Source organism: Oncorhynchus clarkii, chromosome 18 (assembly GCF_045791955.1).
Source record: "Oncorhynchus clarkii lewisi isolate Uvic-CL-2024 chromosome 18, UVic_Ocla_1.0, whole genome shotgun sequence".
NCBI classification, from domain to species: domain Eukaryota; kingdom Metazoa; phylum Chordata; class Actinopteri; order Salmoniformes; family Salmonidae; genus Oncorhynchus; species Oncorhynchus clarkii.
This window is the reverse complement of record NC_092164.1, coordinates 32,327,606-32,344,464: the sequence shown is the minus strand read 5'-3', so window position 1 is coordinate 32,344,464 and position 16,859 is coordinate 32,327,606. Positions and strand designations below refer to the sequence as shown.

The following is a 16,859-nucleotide window of genomic DNA, read 5'->3' as shown; positions in this document are numbered from 1 at the left end:
TCTGTGGTGTAGGGACAGCCTGTGGAAAATACAGAGCGTAGGGGTTGGTAATCTTCTAGTTGCGCCGTGATTGGTTCAGTGTTCTGTCACTCATGGGGACAGTATGGCACCACAAAATCTACAGGGAGAGCTAGAAAGTTCAAGCCCTCTTGGGTGCTGCCATAGATTTACATTAGAAGTGGCCATTAGTATGCTCAAGGTCATTGGCCACAGATAAAATTACCTCATCACATTATATCTACCATAGCTTTGATTGGACTGATCATGTCAACATCATACTTTCAAAATCTTGGCTAGCAAGTTAGACAAGTAGTCATCATCAGGAAACATGTCGACAATCTACTGCAAATCCTTTTTAATCCTTGAAAAGGATTAAGAGAAATTATAGATAAAACGTATCGGTGCTCATCGGCCATTGGACATAAACATTACACAAGTTGGAAATTGAAAATTCAACATTTGGGTGGTTTGGAAGGAATCCGTAGCTAAACGCAAAGCGTTGCAAAGCAATCACTATTTTGCTTCCCCTGCCTGCTATTCGGTTGAGGGGGTGTGTGGTCTGGGTTTAAGGGTCTCCTTACCAAGCTTAAAAGGAGACATTCACACGCAACACCATGGGACAGAAAAGGTAGAATACATTGGCTATCCTGTCAATCCAGCATGACTTCTGCTGCGTTCAAGGAAACTGGGAAATATTAGACTTTGGTGAGTTCAAGATAACTGTGAAAAAATACAAGGTCGAATCATGACGCCAGTGATCTTCAGGTCAGAGCTCTAAAAAGAGGCCCGAGTTCCTGACTTGGAAGCTCGCCCCCTCCCCTGAGCGCCATGAAAAAAATTTGATTTTTTTTCTGAGTTCCCAGTTGTCTTGAAAGCGCCATGAATCCAGAGAATATCAGACTTTAATGAAAAAGTTAAGACAATTTGCCCTGAGGGACTGCCGCGCCACCTTCCTGTTCAAGTGAGCACAGCACAACGGTGAGTCCAAAAATGTCTTGTATGCTGCTGCATAAATTATGTAATATGCCAGGGAGATAAAGTAATTAATTCTACAATTTGGATCCCTCCACAGCCTCAAAGAGAATCTAGATACTTTTTCTAACCAAATTATGATAAATGTGTGTAGAATTTGAGCTAAATAAGTGTTTTGTGCCTATGGAACATTTCTAGGATATTTTATTTCAGTTCACGAAACATGGGACCAACACTTTACTAGTTGTGTTTTTATATTTATTATTTATAATAATAAATTATTATATATTTATGTGTGTGTGTATATATATCAAAGTAATATATTAATAATAGTGAGTAGTTAGATCTAAGTATGGTGATTGTGTTTAAGGTCAGAGAGAACTCCCATTTGTTTCTGTAAAATAGAACATGACTGTACTCCATTAATTGTAAGTCAACTGTAACTTTTGTGACCAATATTACGTATTGGTCACAAAAAAAGACAAACTTTTACATTGCCGCGTAGTTTACCAATAACATGGTCTGACGGTGATGTGGACATACTCGGTATACATATCCCGAAATAAATAAATGATCTCAGTCCAATACATTTGAATAGAAAGTTAGCAAAAATAGATAAGATCTTACTACCATGGAAAGGAAAACACCTGTCAATTTGTGGAAAAATCACCATGATGAACTCTTTAGTCAAATCCCAGTTTACCTATTTGCTTATGGTCTTGCCTACACCTAGTGACCTGTTTTTTAAATTATATGAGCAAAAAATATTTAAAAGAAATGTGGGATGGCAAGCCAGACAAAATTAAAAGGGCCTATTTATATAATGAATATGAATTTGGAGGGCAGAAATGATTAAATATTAAAACAGACCAAACATTTGTTGGAAAAATGACTTGTGTCATCATGCACAAAGTAGATGTTCTAACCGACTTGCCAGAACTATAGTTTGTTAACAAGACATTTGTGGAGTGGTTGATACACTAAGGTTGGAGTCATTAAAACTTGTTTCTGTGAACTTCTGACTTCAACTGTATATTTTCTCTTAATATTGTAGAATCAGTGTTTTCTGTCTTTTCATTGGCCTGGGCTTTTGGTTGCATTCACCACGAGGCCATGTTGATCTCAGTTTGTCATTGTCAGAGTAGCCACTCCACTCAGGAAATTCTGTGGTATCAAAAAAGGATTCTACGAATGTCTCCAGTCATGTAGGCGAAATGACAGATTTGCATCAAATTAATTAATGAAAGGCACAATTTTTTGGGGGGGGGGGGGGGATCCTGTGTGCAAATCCTATAAATGCCTCTGCTATTATGCAAATGAAATCTGATAAAGCATTGCATGTATCACGAAGGGGATTTTAAATGCATGTTTGTTTGATTAGAACACACGTGAAATCTGTTAAAATTGAGATTTAGTGGGTCTGCGTTTTGGAAAGCAGACTTGAAAGCTAACGTGACCCCTCGCCGACTTAAAATGCCCCCCACTTGTCATTTTATATTCTTTGTCATACTCTCCAGGACATAAATCACAGATCTGAAGACTAAATTGTATACATTTACCAATGTGCTGGTTGAGATCTGATGGCCAAATTAATCAGCCAGGGAGAGTACGAGTTCAAAAGTCTCAACTATTTCCATCGTTATGCTTGCATTGTTTGTAATTCCTGTGGATTAACCGAGGCCCAAATTGGAAAATACTATGGGCTGAAACACTGACAGTTGTCCATAATGGCTCAAACGCATAATTCAGAGTTGTAGACTAATGCGGAACACTTCCCGACCATGATATACACGACATGACCAAAAGAATGTGGACAGCAGCTCGACGAACATCTCATTCCAAAATAAGGGGCATTAATATGGAGTTGGTCCCCCTTTGTTGCTATAACAGCCTCCACTCAAGTCTTTCCACTAGATGGTGGAACATTTCTTTTGGGGACTTGCTTCCATTCATCAACAAGAGCATCAGTGATGTCAGGCACTGATGTTGGGCTATTAGGCCTGGCTCGCAGTCGGCGTTCCAATTCATCCCAAAGGTGTTCGATGGGGTCGAGGTCAGGGCTCTGCAGGCCAGTCAAGTTTTTCCACACCGATCTCATCAAACCATTTCTGTATAGACCTCGCTTTGTTCACAGGGGCATTGTCATGCTGAAACAGGAAAGGGGATTCCCCAAACTGTTGCCACAAAGATAGAAGCGCAGAATCGTCTAGGATGTCATTGTATGTTGTAGCGTTATGATTTCCCTGCACTGAAACTAGGGGTCTAGCCCGAACCATATAAACAGCCCCAGGCCATTATTCCTCCTCCACCAAACTTTACAGTTGGCACTATGCATTGGAGCAGGTAGAGTTCTCCTGGCATCCGCCAAACCCAGATTCGTCTGTCGGACTGCCTGATGGTGAAGCATGATTCATCACTCCAGAGAACGCGTTTCCACTGCTCCAGAGTCCAATGGCGGCGAGCTTTACACCACTCCAGCATATGCTTGATATTGTGCATGGTGATCTTAGGCTTGTGTGTGGCTGCTCTGCCATGGAAACCTATTTCATGAAGGTCCTGACGAGCAGTTAGTGTGCTGACCTTGCTTCCAGAGGCAGTTTGGAACTCATTAGTATTTGTATTTCTTAGGGATCCCAAGGCCAAGGCAGCAGCTACTCTTCCTGGGGTGCAAACACGTCAAGGCACGTACATTACATATAAAACCAAATACACTGCTCAAAAAAATAAAGGGAACACTAAAATAACACATCCTAGATCTGAATGAATGAAATATTCTTATTAAATACTTCTTTACATAGTTGAATGTGCTGACAACAAAATCACACAAAAATTATCAATTTATTATCAATCAATTTATTTTTAATAAAATTTAATTTATTATCAAATTGATCAACCCATGGAGGTCTGGATTTAGAGTCACACTCAAAATTAAAGTGGAAAACCACACTACAGGCTGATCCAACTTTGATGTAATGTCCTTAAAACAAGTCAAAATGAGGCTCAGTAGTGTGTGTGGCCTCCACGTGCCTGTAAGACCTCCCTACAACGTCTGGGCATGCTCCTGATGAGGTGGCGGATGGTCTCCTGAGGGATCTCCTCCCAGACCTGGACTAAAGCATCCGCCAACTCCTGGACAGTCTGTGGTGCATGGAGCGAGACATGATGTCCCAGATGTGCTCAATTGAGGTCTGGGGAACGGACGGGCCAGTCCATAGCATCAATGCCTTCCTCTTGAAGGAACTGACACACTCCAGCCACATGAGGTCTAGCATTGTCTTGCATTAGGAGGAACCCAGGGCCAACCGCACCAGCATATGGTCTCACAAGGGGTCTGAGGATCTCATCTCGGTACCTAATGGCAGTCAGGCTACCTCTGGCGAACACATGGAGGGCTGTGCGGCCCTGTTCTGGGCAAGTTGTAATTATCCCACATCACTCTTTGTGGCACCTGACCACATTACTGAACATGTGTGACAAAACTATGGCCTGTAGGACCTGTCTTGTTGATAGTGTTGCTAAGGCAGAGCAGCGCTTTACTATGGACATGACTTCGCCCAGTCTTAGCTACTGTTGTATCAATATATGTTGACCGTGACAGTTTACAATACATGGTTACTCCAAGTAGTTTAGTCATCTCAACTTGCTTAATTTCCACATTATTGATTACAAGATTTAGTTGAGGTTTAGGGTTTAGTGAATGATTTGTCCCAAATACAATGCTTTTAATTTTTTTAATATTTACGATGAACTTATTCCTTGCCACCCATTCTGAATCTAACTGCAGCTCTTTGTTAAGTGTTGCAGTCATTTCAGTCACTGTAGTAGCTGGCGTGTGTAGTGTTGAGTCCTCCGCATACATAGACATGTCGTTAGTAAAGATTGAAAAACGTAAGGGGCCTAAACAGCTGCCCTGGGGAATTCCTGATTCTACCTGGATTATGTTGGAGAGGCTTCCATTAAAGAACACCCTCTGTTAGAAAGGTAACTCTTTATCCACAATATAGCAGGGGTGTAAAAGCCATAACACATACGTTTTTTCCAGCAGCAGACTATGATTGATGATGTCAAAAGCCAAACTGAAGTCAAACAAAAAATATTTTTATCATCAATTTCTCTTAACCAATCATCAGTCATTTGTGTAAGTGCTGTGCTTGTTGAATGTCCTTACCTATAAGCATGCTGAAAGTCCATTGTCAATTGGTTTCCTGTAAAATAGCATTGTATCTGGTCAAACAACATTTTTTCCCAAAAGTTTACTAAGGGTTGGTAACAGGGTGATTGGTCAGTTATTTGAGCCAGTAATGGGGGCTTTACTATTCTTGGGTAGCGGAATTAATTTTGCTTCCCTCCAGGCCTGAAGGCACACACTTTCTAGTATTTTTTTAATTGAAGATATGGCAAATAGGAGTGGCAATATCGTCCGCTATTATCCTCAGTAATGTTCCATCCAGGTTGTCAAACCCCAGTGAATTGTCATTGTTGATAGACAACAATAATCTTTTCACCTCTTCCACACTTACTTCATGGAATTCAAAAATACCGTGCTTGTCTTTCATAATTTGGTCAGATATACTTGGATGTGCAGTGTCAGTGTTTGTTGCTGGCATGTCATGCCTAAGTTTGCTAATTTTGCCAATGAAAAATCATTAAAGTGGTTGGCAATATCAGTGGGTTTTGTGATGAATGGGCCATCTGATTTAATGAATGATGGAGCAGTTAGCCTTTTCTCATTTATTTTTGTTTCATAGTACATTTTTATTTAGTCTAGTCACATGATTTCTCAATTTGCGGTACGTTTGCTAATCGGTTGTACTACCAGACTTCTTTGCCATACCTTTTGCAGCATCCCTCTGAAACATACAATATTTCAATTCCTCATCAATCCAAGGGTATTTAACAGTTTTTACATGGGTGCATGCTTATTAGTAACTGGAATAAGCAATTTCATGTGTCAAGTGCAGCGTTTGGTTGCTCCTCGTTACACACCACAGACCAGCAAATATTCTTTACATGAACAGACGAATCACTACAAAACTTATTGTATGACCTCTTATGCACTATATTAAGCCCAGCCTTTGGAACTTAGGTTTTCCTAGATATGGCTACTATATTGTGATCACTACATCCTATGGATTTGGCTACTGCTTAAAAGCCCATTTCTGCAGCCTTAGTAAAGATCTGATCAATAGATGTTGATGATTTAATTCCTGCGCTGTTTGTAAGTACCCTCTTAGGTTGACTGATAACCTGAACCAGGTTGCAGGCACTGGTTACAGTTTGATGTTTTTTCTTGAGTGGGCAGCTTGATGAAAGCCAGTCAATATTTAAATTACCCAGAAATTATACCTCTCTGTTGCAAGAAAAAGTATGTGAACCCTTCGGAATTACCTGAATTTCACAACAATAGACAAACATAGTGTGCTTAAACTAATAACACAAATGATTGTATTTGTGTTGTCTATATTGAATACATCCTTTAAACATTCACATTGTAGGTTTGAAAAAATATGTGAACCCCTAGGCTAATGACTTCTCCAAAGGCTAATTGGAGTCAGCTAACCTGGATTCATATCAATGAGACAAGATTAGAGATGTTGGTTAGAGCTGCCTTGCCCTATAAAAAACACTCACAAAATTTGAGATTGCTATCCACAAGAAGCATTGCCTGATGTGAACCATGCCTCAAACAAGAGATCTCAGAAGACCTAAGATTAAGAATTGTAGACTTGCATAAAGCTGGAAAGGGTTACAAAAGTATCTCTAAAAGCTTTGATGTTCATCAGTCCACGGTAAGACAGATTGTCCAGAAATGGAGAAGGTTCAGCACTGTTGCTACACTCCCTAGGAGTGGCCATCCTGCAAAGATGACTGCAAGAGCACAGGGCAGAATGCTGAATGCGGTTAAGACGAATCCTAGTGTCAGCTAAAGACTTACAGAAATCTCTTGAACATGCTAACATCTCTGTTGACGAGTCTACAATACGTATAACACTAAACAAGAATGGTGTTCATGGGAGGACACCACGGAAGAAGCCACTGCTGTCAAAAAAAAAACATTGCTGCACGTCTGAACTTTGCAAAAATGCACCTGGATGTTCCACAGCTCTACTGGCAAAATATTCTGTGGACAGATGAAACTACAGTTGAGTTGTTTGGAAGGAACAACACTGTGTGGAGAAAAAAAGGCACAGCACACCAACATCAAAACCTCATCCCAACTAAAAAGTATGGTGGAGGGAGCATCATGGTTTGGGGCTGCTTTGCTGCCTCAGGGCCCAGGCCCTGATTTCCCAAGTTTATCAAGACATTTTGCAGGAGAATGTTAGTCTATCTGTCCGCCAATTGAAGATCAACAGAAGTTGGGTGATGCAACAGGACAACGACCCAAAACACAGAAGTAAATCAACAATAGAATGGCTTCAACAGAAGAAAATAAGCCTTCTGGAGTGGGCCAGTCATTTCACATTCTTAAAAGTGGTGATCCTAACTGACCTAAGATAGGGAGTCCTGACCTCAACCCGATTGAGATGCTGTGGCATGACCTCAAGACAGCAGTTTGCACCAGACATCCCAAGAATATTGCTGAACTGAAACAGTTTTGTAAAGAGGATTGGTAAAAGAAAATCCTCCTGACCATTGTGCAGGTCTGATCCGCAACTACAGAAAACGTTTGGTTGAGGTTATTGCTGCCAAAGGAGGGGTCAACCAGTTATTAAATCCAAGGGTTCACATACTTTTCCCACCCTGCACTGTGAATGTTTACACGGTGTGTTCAATAAAGACATGAAAGCGTATAATTGTTTGTGTGTTATTAGTTTAAGCAGACTGCGTTTGTCTATTGTTGTGGCCTAGATGATCAGATCAAATTTTATGACCAATATATGCAGAAATCCAGGTATTTCCAAAGGGTTCACATACTTTTTCTTGCCACTTTACCTCTGTTGATATCACATACATTATCAAGCATTTCACACATATTATCCAGATCCTGACTGTTAGCACTTGGTCTATAGCAGCTTCCCATAAGAATAGGCTTGAGATGAGGCAGATGCCATATTATTTCAACAGTATTTAATATGAGATCCTCTCTAAGCTTTACAGGAATGTGATTCTGAATATTAGGCCGCAACACCGCCCCCGTTGGCATGTCTTTTCGGTAGATGTCATAACCATGTATAGCTAGCTACCACTATCAAAGGTATTATCTAAGTGAGTTATTTAAAGAGATCGTCAGAATGAGTGTCATCTGTTACAAGTTAATAACTTTATGAACCTTGTTTCATAGTATGTTACTCTGGGCTATTTTTTTAAACACTTTTCTGGGTTGGTTGATTGTTTTTTATGCTTTACTGGGAAGCTTATCAGAAGTTGACTTGTTCATGTTATTTATATTTGAGCTGATAGTGCACGGTGTGCTGCTCACAGTGGACTTCCTACTAGGGAAAGGAAATCGGGCACCGCCTCAGTGCTAGCCGTGACTCTGGTTCATAGGCACATGATTACTGCATACAATAGCTGTAGGATCAGAGGTATTCAGGGCAGCTAGGGGGACATAAATTAAGTTAGTTACATTGTGTCTGCCAACACCCCTGGGATAACGTACATTTGATGCAGCATTATGACAACTGCGGCACAACGGTAGGGATTAACTGAGCCTTGAAATTCGTGGACAGTCTAGGAGCCAAGATGATTTGGATGGATTCTGTCATTCCTGTAGAGTATCGTCTGTTTTCAGAAGGTGTCAAAGTTATCTATAAAAGTATTTTAGCCACGCGTGTAATGCCAGTAGCCTGCTGAGTCTTTCACACCCGCAGCCCAAAGATGGTACCGGACCTGAAATTGGCCGATTTTTAAAAAAATCTTTCAATGCTATGACAGCGTCAGCTACCAGCGTGTCGTAGAACAGTCAGAAGCAGCCTTGTTATGTCCTGTTCTCGTGCTCCTGTGTAGAACAGTCAGAAGCAGCCTTGTTTTGTCCTGTACTCGTGCTCCTGTGGTAGAACAGTCTGAAGCAGCCTTGTTATGTCCTGTACTCGTGTTCCTGGGTAACACAGTCTGAAGCAGCCTTGTTATGTCCTGTACTCGTGTTCCTGGATAACACAGTCTGAAGCAGCCTTGTTATGTCCTGTACTCGTGCTCCTGGGTAGAACAGTCTGAAGCAGCCTTGTTATGTCCTGTTCTCGTGCTCCTGTGTAGAATAGTCAGAAGCAGCCTTGTTATGTCCTGTACTCGTGCTCCTGGTTAACAGTCAGGAGCAGCCTTGTTATGTCCTGTACTCGTGCTCCTGGGTAACAATCAGAAGCAGCCTTGTTATGTCCTGTACTCGTGCTCCTGTGGTAGAACAGTCTGAAGCAGCCTTGTTATGTCCTGTACTCGTGCTCCTGGGTAGAACAGTCAGAAGCAGCTTTGTTATGTCCTGTTCTCGTTCTCCTGGGTAATACAGTCAGAAGCAGCCTTGTTATGTCCTGTACTCGTGCTCCTGGGTAGAACAGTCAGAAGCAGCTTTGTTATGTCCTGTTCTCGTTCTCCTGGGTAATACAGTCAGAAGCAGCCTTGTTTTGTCCTGTTCTCGTGCTCCCGTGTAGAAGTCTGAAGCAGCCTTGTTATGTCCTGTACTCGTGCTCCTGGGTAACACAGTCAGAAGCAGCCGTGTTATGTCCTGTATTCGTGCTCCTGGGTAACACAGTCTGAAGCAGCCTTGTTATGTCCTGGGTAGAACAGGGGTTTAGCCCTGGGAACCAAGATGTTTCTTACAATAGAGCTGCCGATCACAACAGCTGAGGTCCAGACGGTCTTTTGCCTCGAGGGGTTTTGCAAACCCAGAGGACCGAAGGGCTCCGAGCCAGCTGTAGTATCCATCGCAGATGACGAATGGGCAGATCTAAGGCTCTCGAGTGTTGCAACAGAGGACAGATTTATTTTTTTTTACACTCTGCAGTCCCGTTCTATGAGCTTGTGTGGCCTACCACTTCACGGCTGAGCCATTGTTACGCCCAGACATTTCTACTTCACAGTAACCACACCAGTTGACCAGGGAAGCTCTAGCAAGGCAGAAACACGGAACTGACTTGTTGGAAAGGTGGCATCCCATGACAGCGCCACATAAGCCACCGAGCGCTTCAGTAAGGCCATTCTACTGCCAATGTTTGTCTATGGAGATTGCGTGGCCGTGTGCACGATTTTATACACCGCCAGCTACCGGTATGGCTGAACTAGCTGAATCCACTAATTTGAAGGGGTGTCCACATACTTTTGTACTGTGGGGCAAAAAAGTATTTAGTCAGCCACCAATTGTGCAACTTTTCCCACTTAAAAAGATGAGGCCTGTGATGTATCATAGGTGCACATCAACTATGACAGACAAAATGAGAAGAAAAATCCATAAAATCACATTGTAGGATTTTTTATGAATTTATTTGCAAATTATGGTGATAAGTATTTAGTCACCTACAAACAAGCAAGATTTCTGGCTCTCACAGACCTGTAACTTATTTTAGAGGCTCCTCTGTCCTCCACTCGTTACCTGTATTAATGGCACCTGATTGAACTTGTTATCAGTATATAAGACACCTGTCCACAACCTCAAACAGTCACACTCCAAACTCCACTATGGCCAAGACCAAAGAGCTGTCAAAGGACACCAGAAACAAAATTGTAGACCTGCACCAAACTGGGATGGCTGAATCTGCAATAGGTAAGCAGCTTGGTTTGAAGAAAGCAACTGTGGCAGCAATTATTAGGAAATGGAAGACATACAAGACCACTGATAATCTCCCTCGATCTGGGGCTCCACGCAAGATCTCACACCGTGGGGTGAAAATGATCACAAGAACGGTGAGCAAAAATCCCAGAACCACACGGGGGGACCTAGTGAATGACTTGCAGAGAGCTGGGACCAAAGTAACAAAGCCTACCATCAGTAACACCCTACGCCGCCAGGGACTCAAATCCTGCAATGCCAGACGTGTCCCCCTGCTTAAGCCAGTACATGTCCAGGCCCGTCTGAAGTTTGCTAGAGAGCATTTGGATGATCCAGAAGAAGATTGGGAGAATGTCATATGAAACCAAAATATAACTTTTTGGTAAAAACTCAACTCGTCGTGTTTGGAGGACAAAGAATGCTGAGTTGCATCCTAAGAACACCATACCTACTGTGAAGCATATAGGTGGAAACATGATTTGGGGCTGTTTTTCTGCCAAGGGACCAGGACGACTGATCCGTGTAAAGGAAAGAATGGCGCCATGTATCGTGAGATTTTGAGTGAAAACCTCCTTCCATCAGCAAGGGCATTGAAGATGAAACGTGGCTGGGTCTTTCAGCATGACAATGATCCCAAACACACCGCCCGGGCAACAAAGGAGTGGCTTCGTAAGAAGCATTTCAAGGTCCTGGAGTGGCCTAGCCAGTCTCCAGATCTCAAACCCATAGAAAATCTTTGGAGGGAGTTGAAAGTCTGTGTTGCCCAGCAACAGCCCCAAAACATCACTGCTCTAGAGGAGATCTGCATGGAGGAATGGGCCAAAATACCAGCAAGTGTGTGAAAACCTTGTGAAGACTTACAGAAAACGTTTGACCTCTGTTATATACCCTTTGTTGGCAATGACAAAGTAGAGATAAACTTGTTATTGATCAAATACTTATTTTCCACCATAATTTGCAAATAAATTCATCAAAAATCCTACAATGTGATTTTCTGGATTTTTTTTCCTCACTTTGTCTTTCATAGTCCAAGTGTACCTATGATAAATTACAGGCCTCATCTTTTTAAGTGGGAGAACTTGCACAACTGGTGGCTGACAACTTTTTTTGCCCCACTGTATATTTAGTGCAGTAACTCAAAATAAACTGGCATTGTTTTTCACAGTACTTAGGTGTTGTTGCGAAGTCCTCATTGTCAATAAAGCACTGACATTTACCTTTTACTTCAGTAGTCCAATCAATAGTATGCACCTAAGATACTGCATTAATTTACTAAAGTAATTTAGTAGATTATCAAATAAATGAATTTAAAACCTTTGACTCATTCCTCAACTGTCCTGTATTCAGGCCTTTATAAGTATTACTAAACACCATACCACATTAAACTTTTAAAAAAAACAATGGAAGTCCTCAAATGTATTTCCTCATTTAATTTTTTTTAGAAAGGAACAATTTTAACGGTTGGACTTGGCGACCCTCTCCAACTCGTCCTTCTTCTTGATGGCGTAGGAGTTAGAAGAACCCTGACAAAACACAATCAACACACTGGTCAACCCCGAATAAATTTACATGAACACTGGTGAACAAACCCTCCCAACATAACAGCAGACGTGAAAAATCTGATTAACTTGTTCAAAACCAAATCTGTATGATACTGAAATCACAATTGAGAATACACCTTCAACAAAAAGTCTCACCTTAGCTGCATTGATCAGCTCATCAGCAAGGCACTCTGCGATAGTCTTGATGTTCCTGAAAGCAGCTTCTCTTGCTCCAGTGCAAAGTAGCCAGATCGCCTGAGACAGGAGACAAGACAGTGAGCAGCCATAAACAGAATATAAATAAACTGTTGTGAATCTTTACAACAAAACAAGTCAAAATGGAGGTTCTGTATCTGAGCTGGTGATTGACTGGGCCACAAGAGACTACAGCCAATGAATAGGCAAAGATGTTTACTCTACGAGCACTCTAGCACACCAGGACAATGAGTTTGTAATGGCGTGACTCTAGCCTCGTGTGCACAAAAGAGAAATGTACAAACAAGTTTTATATTCCTGTAACTTCACTTGTGATGTAGCCTAGATTTGGCAGTGAACCAAGTGGCAACAGGCGGAGTTGGAGGAGAATGTGGCAGCAGTCTCTTTTACCTGGTTGACTCTACGCAGAGGGGACACGTCCACAGCTTGCCTCCTAACGGTACCAGCACGACCAATACGGGTGGAGTCCTCACGAGGTCCGCTGTTTATGATGGCATTGACCAGCACCTGCAGGGGGTTCTGAGATGACAAGGCAGAGGAGAGACAAAGTCAACCACCACAACCGTACTGGAATCCATATTGGAATCCAGGGGTACAAATCTCACAGGCAAAGACACTCCGAGCGTACTGTTGGATTCAACATTTTGAACATTGAGATATTAAAGACATGATAGATCAGGCGCATAGTATATTAAGGAGTGAAAGAGACCGGGTCTCTGTAGAAAGACAAAGCTGTGGAATGTGTTGGTGACAAGAGGAGAGCAACATATTGATAGAGGGGAGACAGATGGACACCTGGATTAGATGGAGGGGTTTGAGGTCAGGTGGTGAGGACAGATTCTCTTGAGTAATAAACATTTGGTATGCAGTTACCCTCTATTATCTTGCTGTAGAGCCTGGAATATGTAAGGATCGGAGAGAAGGAGAGTCTTAAGTGAGATATAAATATCTGGATGGGACAAATGTTGGGTTGTCGGATTACAGCTGTACAGGACCTTTGGGCAGAATTAAACTTGGTTAAAGCTTCAGAGTCAGTGGGTTATTTACTCTGAAAAATAAGAACCTAACAGAACATATGGGACATAGAGGTGACCAGTAAAATTGGGGTGATAACAGTAACGTAGGCATGGACGTAAGAAAGCAGAACAATTTCCACGTGGCGTTTGTTCCAGGCCTTTCGGCACAGAGTTGCCCATTTGTTTAGGCAGCTCTGCTTCCTAGAGCTGGGTCTATCTGAGCCTCCACTGGATTATACTCAGTCACTGAAACAGACCAGCATAGTGGCGGGAGGCTGACAGGCATGGAGTTCAAGGCTAAGTCCACATTTCAAATGGGACCCTATTCCCCATTTAGCGCACTATTTTTGACCAAGGACCATAGCAGTGCACTATGAAGGGGGATGGGGTGACATTTGGGACAAAAAAAAAAGTTGAATAAGGTACGTACCTCCCCGGTCAGCAAGTGGATGATCTCGAAGGCGTGCTTCACAATGCGACAGGTCATCAGCTTCTTGCCGTTGTTGCGGCCATGCATCATCATAGAGTTGGTGAGACGTTCCACAATGGGGCACTGGGCCTTGCGGAAACGCTTGGCAGCATAACGGCCTCCAGAGTGTGGTAGGTACTTAGCGTACTTCTCCTTCACAGCAATGTAATCCTGGGTTGAAGGAAAAAGCATCATCAATACTAGCTCCCTTCCCAATAACTTACATTTCAATGTCCAGGTTAACAGGGAATACATCGATGTTCATGTTTCTGAGCTGGTGATTGACTGGGCCACATGAGACTACAGCCAATGAATATGCAAAGTAGTTTACTCTGCGAGCACTCTAGCACACCAAGACAATGAGGGTTGTAAAGGCGTGACTCTAGCCTCGCTTACACACAAAAAAAACAATTATTTTTTATAGTGCCTAGTCACAAATCAAACATTGAAATGCCCTACCTGCAGGGAGATGTCATTGATCTGAACATCGTCTGTGCTCCATTTCCCGAAGAGCTTGATTTCTGGCGTTTCAGCCACTGCAGGGGCAGTCTCCCACGACTCTGAAGTCACTGATGAAAAACAGAAGATTTAGTCAGGTAACATTGATGGATTTAATTACGAGAGTCAAGGTACCACAATGTCTGACCCCAGTTCCATGGCAAAGGCCTTGTAATAATGGTATCCCACACTAATCAATGATATTACAAAATTGTAATTACTTCGACACTATGCCCCATTTATTGCCTCCCTCCCTTATCCTACCTTATTTGTGCACACTGTATATAGACTTTATTATTCACTGTATGTTTGTTTATTCAATGTGTAACTCTGTTGTTTGTGTCGAACTGCTTTGCTTTATCTTGACCAGGTCGCAGTTGTAAATGAGAACTTGTTCTCAACTAGTCTACCTGGTTAAATAAAGGTGAAATCAAAAACAGTAAAAATTACCATATCACGATATTTATACTACCACATTACGGCTCAACTAGTTAACATAAGAGAAATGAGAAAATTATTCATGATAAAGCCATCAACATCAGGAAGGAATGGCTGCCACTGTTGGTAACACACGAAGAGCTAGCTAACCTGCTAGCCAACGTTATCCATTATACAGTCAACGTTAGTGATAGCAACGTGGGCTGGGCTACACACGGACAGCACAAATATATTGGTGTAAGTGGTTAAATTATATTAAATAGTCGGGATAAAAACTTAAAGGCAATGTGAATGAGAGCAGACACGACAGTAGGCCCAAAAGGCTAAAGTAAGCCCGAGTCTTCTAGCGAACGAGTTATATGGCTAATGTCATTATGAGCAAAACATGAGATAAACATGTGTTTAACACCAAACTGAACATCTTGCATAGCAACAATGTTCCGAGTGGTCCCGGGAGGACGCTAAATAGGAAGCTAACTAGCAGTGTCGCACGTGTAAGCATGAAGTTAATCTGCCCCGGCTGAAGGCCGGTAAAAACACTCGGATGATTTAAAAACGACTTCGGACTATAAACGGATTTACTTCAGATTTAAAGTCAAACAAGCAATGTTACACGTACGATAGTTGGACATTGTGCGTTTTCATGCAATTTTGGCCTTGAAAATTGTAACATTTTTCCACTCACTTGTGTCTGCCGTTCTGCACCACACTTCTCAAAGCCGGAAAAGGGCCTGTTCAGGGCGCATCAAACAGATATACCGGGAGGCGGAAATGAGGTAACTGGATTGCACTGCTTTTATGGAGTTGTAGTTCAATGGCAGAAATCCCATCTCCAATATGTACAGTGCATTCGGAAAGCATTCTGACCCATTTACTTTTTCCATATTTTGTTACGTTACACCATATTAAAACATTTATTAAATTACCTTTTTTCCCTCATCAATCTACACACAATACCACATAATGACTAATCGAAAACAGGTTTTAATACATTTCTGCTAATTTATTAAAAATAAAGAAACCGAAATAGCTTATTTGCATAAGTATTCAGACCCTTTGCTATGAGACTCGAAATGGAGCTCAGGTGCATCCTGTTTCCATTGATCATCCTTGAGATGTTTCTTCAACTTGATTGGAGTCCACCTGTGGTAAATTCAATTGATTGGACATGATTTAGAAAGGCACACACCTGTCTGTATAAGGTCCCACAGTTGATAGTGCATGTCAAAGCAAAAACCAAGCCATGAAGTTGAAGGAATTGTCCGTAGAGCTCAGCGACAGGATTGAGTCGAGACACAGATCTGGGGAAGGGTATCAAAAAATTTCTGCAGCATTGACGGTCCCCAAGAACACAGTGGTCTCCATCATTCTTAAATAGAAGAAGTTTGGAACAACCAAGACTCCTCCTTGAGCTGGCCACCTGGCCAAACTGAGCAATCGGGGCAGAAGGACCTTGATCAGGGAGGTGACCAAGAACCAGATGGTTACTCTGAAAGAACTCCAGAGTTCCTCTGTGGAGATGGGAGAACCTTCCAGAAGGACATACATCTCTGCAGCACTCAGGCCTTTATGGTAGAGTGGCCAGACGGAAGCTCCTCCTCAGTAAAAGGCACATGACAGCCCGCTTGGAGTTTTACAAAAGGCACCTAAAGGTCCTTCAGACCATGAGAAACAAGATCCTCTGGTCTGATGAAACCAAGATTGAACCCTTTGGCCTGAATACCAAGCGTCACGTCTGCAGAAAACCTGGCATCATCCCTACAGGGAAGCATAGTGGTGGAAGCGTCATGGTGTGGGGATGTTTTTCAGCGTCAGGGACTGGGAGACTAGTCAGGATCGAGGAAAGCTTAACGGAGCAAAGTACAGAGAGATCCTTGGTGAAAACCTGCTCCAGAGCGCTCATGACCTCAGACTGGGGCGAAGGTTCACCTTCCAGCAGAACAACAACCGTAAGCACACAGCCAAGACAATGCAGGGGTGGCTTCGGGACAAGTCTGAATGTTCTTGAG

General features: G+C 42.3%; 1 protein-coding gene and 3 non-coding genes across 4 annotated transcripts; all 4 read right to left on the bottom strand.

Moving 5' to 3' along the window:
• Positions 1-12,087: 12,087 nt before the first annotated feature.
• Positions 12,088-15,611, bottom strand: LOC139372572 (small ribosomal subunit protein uS7). Its single transcript, XM_071112316.1, has 6 exons — positions 15,536-15,611; positions 14,374-14,483; positions 13,876-14,085; positions 12,820-12,948; positions 12,370-12,468; positions 12,088-12,195 (listed from the first exon to the last, which is right to left on the bottom strand). Coding segments are annotated over exons 1-6 (618 nt in total). The 5' UTR covers positions 15,537-15,611; the 3' UTR covers positions 12,088-12,126.
• LOC139373978 (small nucleolar RNA SNORA3/SNORA45 family) lies at positions 12,559-12,689 on the bottom strand. Its single transcript, XR_011627638.1, has one exon. It is a non-coding gene; the product is annotated as a small nucleolar RNA SNORA3/SNORA45 family (small nucleolar RNA).
• Positions 13,591-13,717, bottom strand: LOC139373972 (small nucleolar RNA SNORA65). The gene has a single exon (XR_011627633.1). It is a non-coding gene; the product is annotated as a small nucleolar RNA SNORA65 (small nucleolar RNA).
• On the bottom strand, positions 14,176-14,307 carry LOC139373977 (small nucleolar RNA SNORA3/SNORA45 family). Its single transcript, XR_011627637.1, has one exon. It is a non-coding gene; the product is annotated as a small nucleolar RNA SNORA3/SNORA45 family (small nucleolar RNA).
• Positions 15,612-16,859: the final 1,248 nt, after the last annotated feature.

Coding starts and splice junctions, on each gene's coding strand:
- LOC139372572 (XM_071112316.1), bottom strand. Junction 12,949..13,875: donor TCCACTTGCTGACCGGGGAG/GTACGTACCTTA, acceptor TTGTCATCTCAG/AACCCCCTGCAGGTGCTGGT. Junction 12,469..12,819: donor CTCTGCGTAGAGTCAACCAG/GTAAAAGAGACT, acceptor CTCCTGTCTCAG/GCGATCTGGCTACTTTGCAC.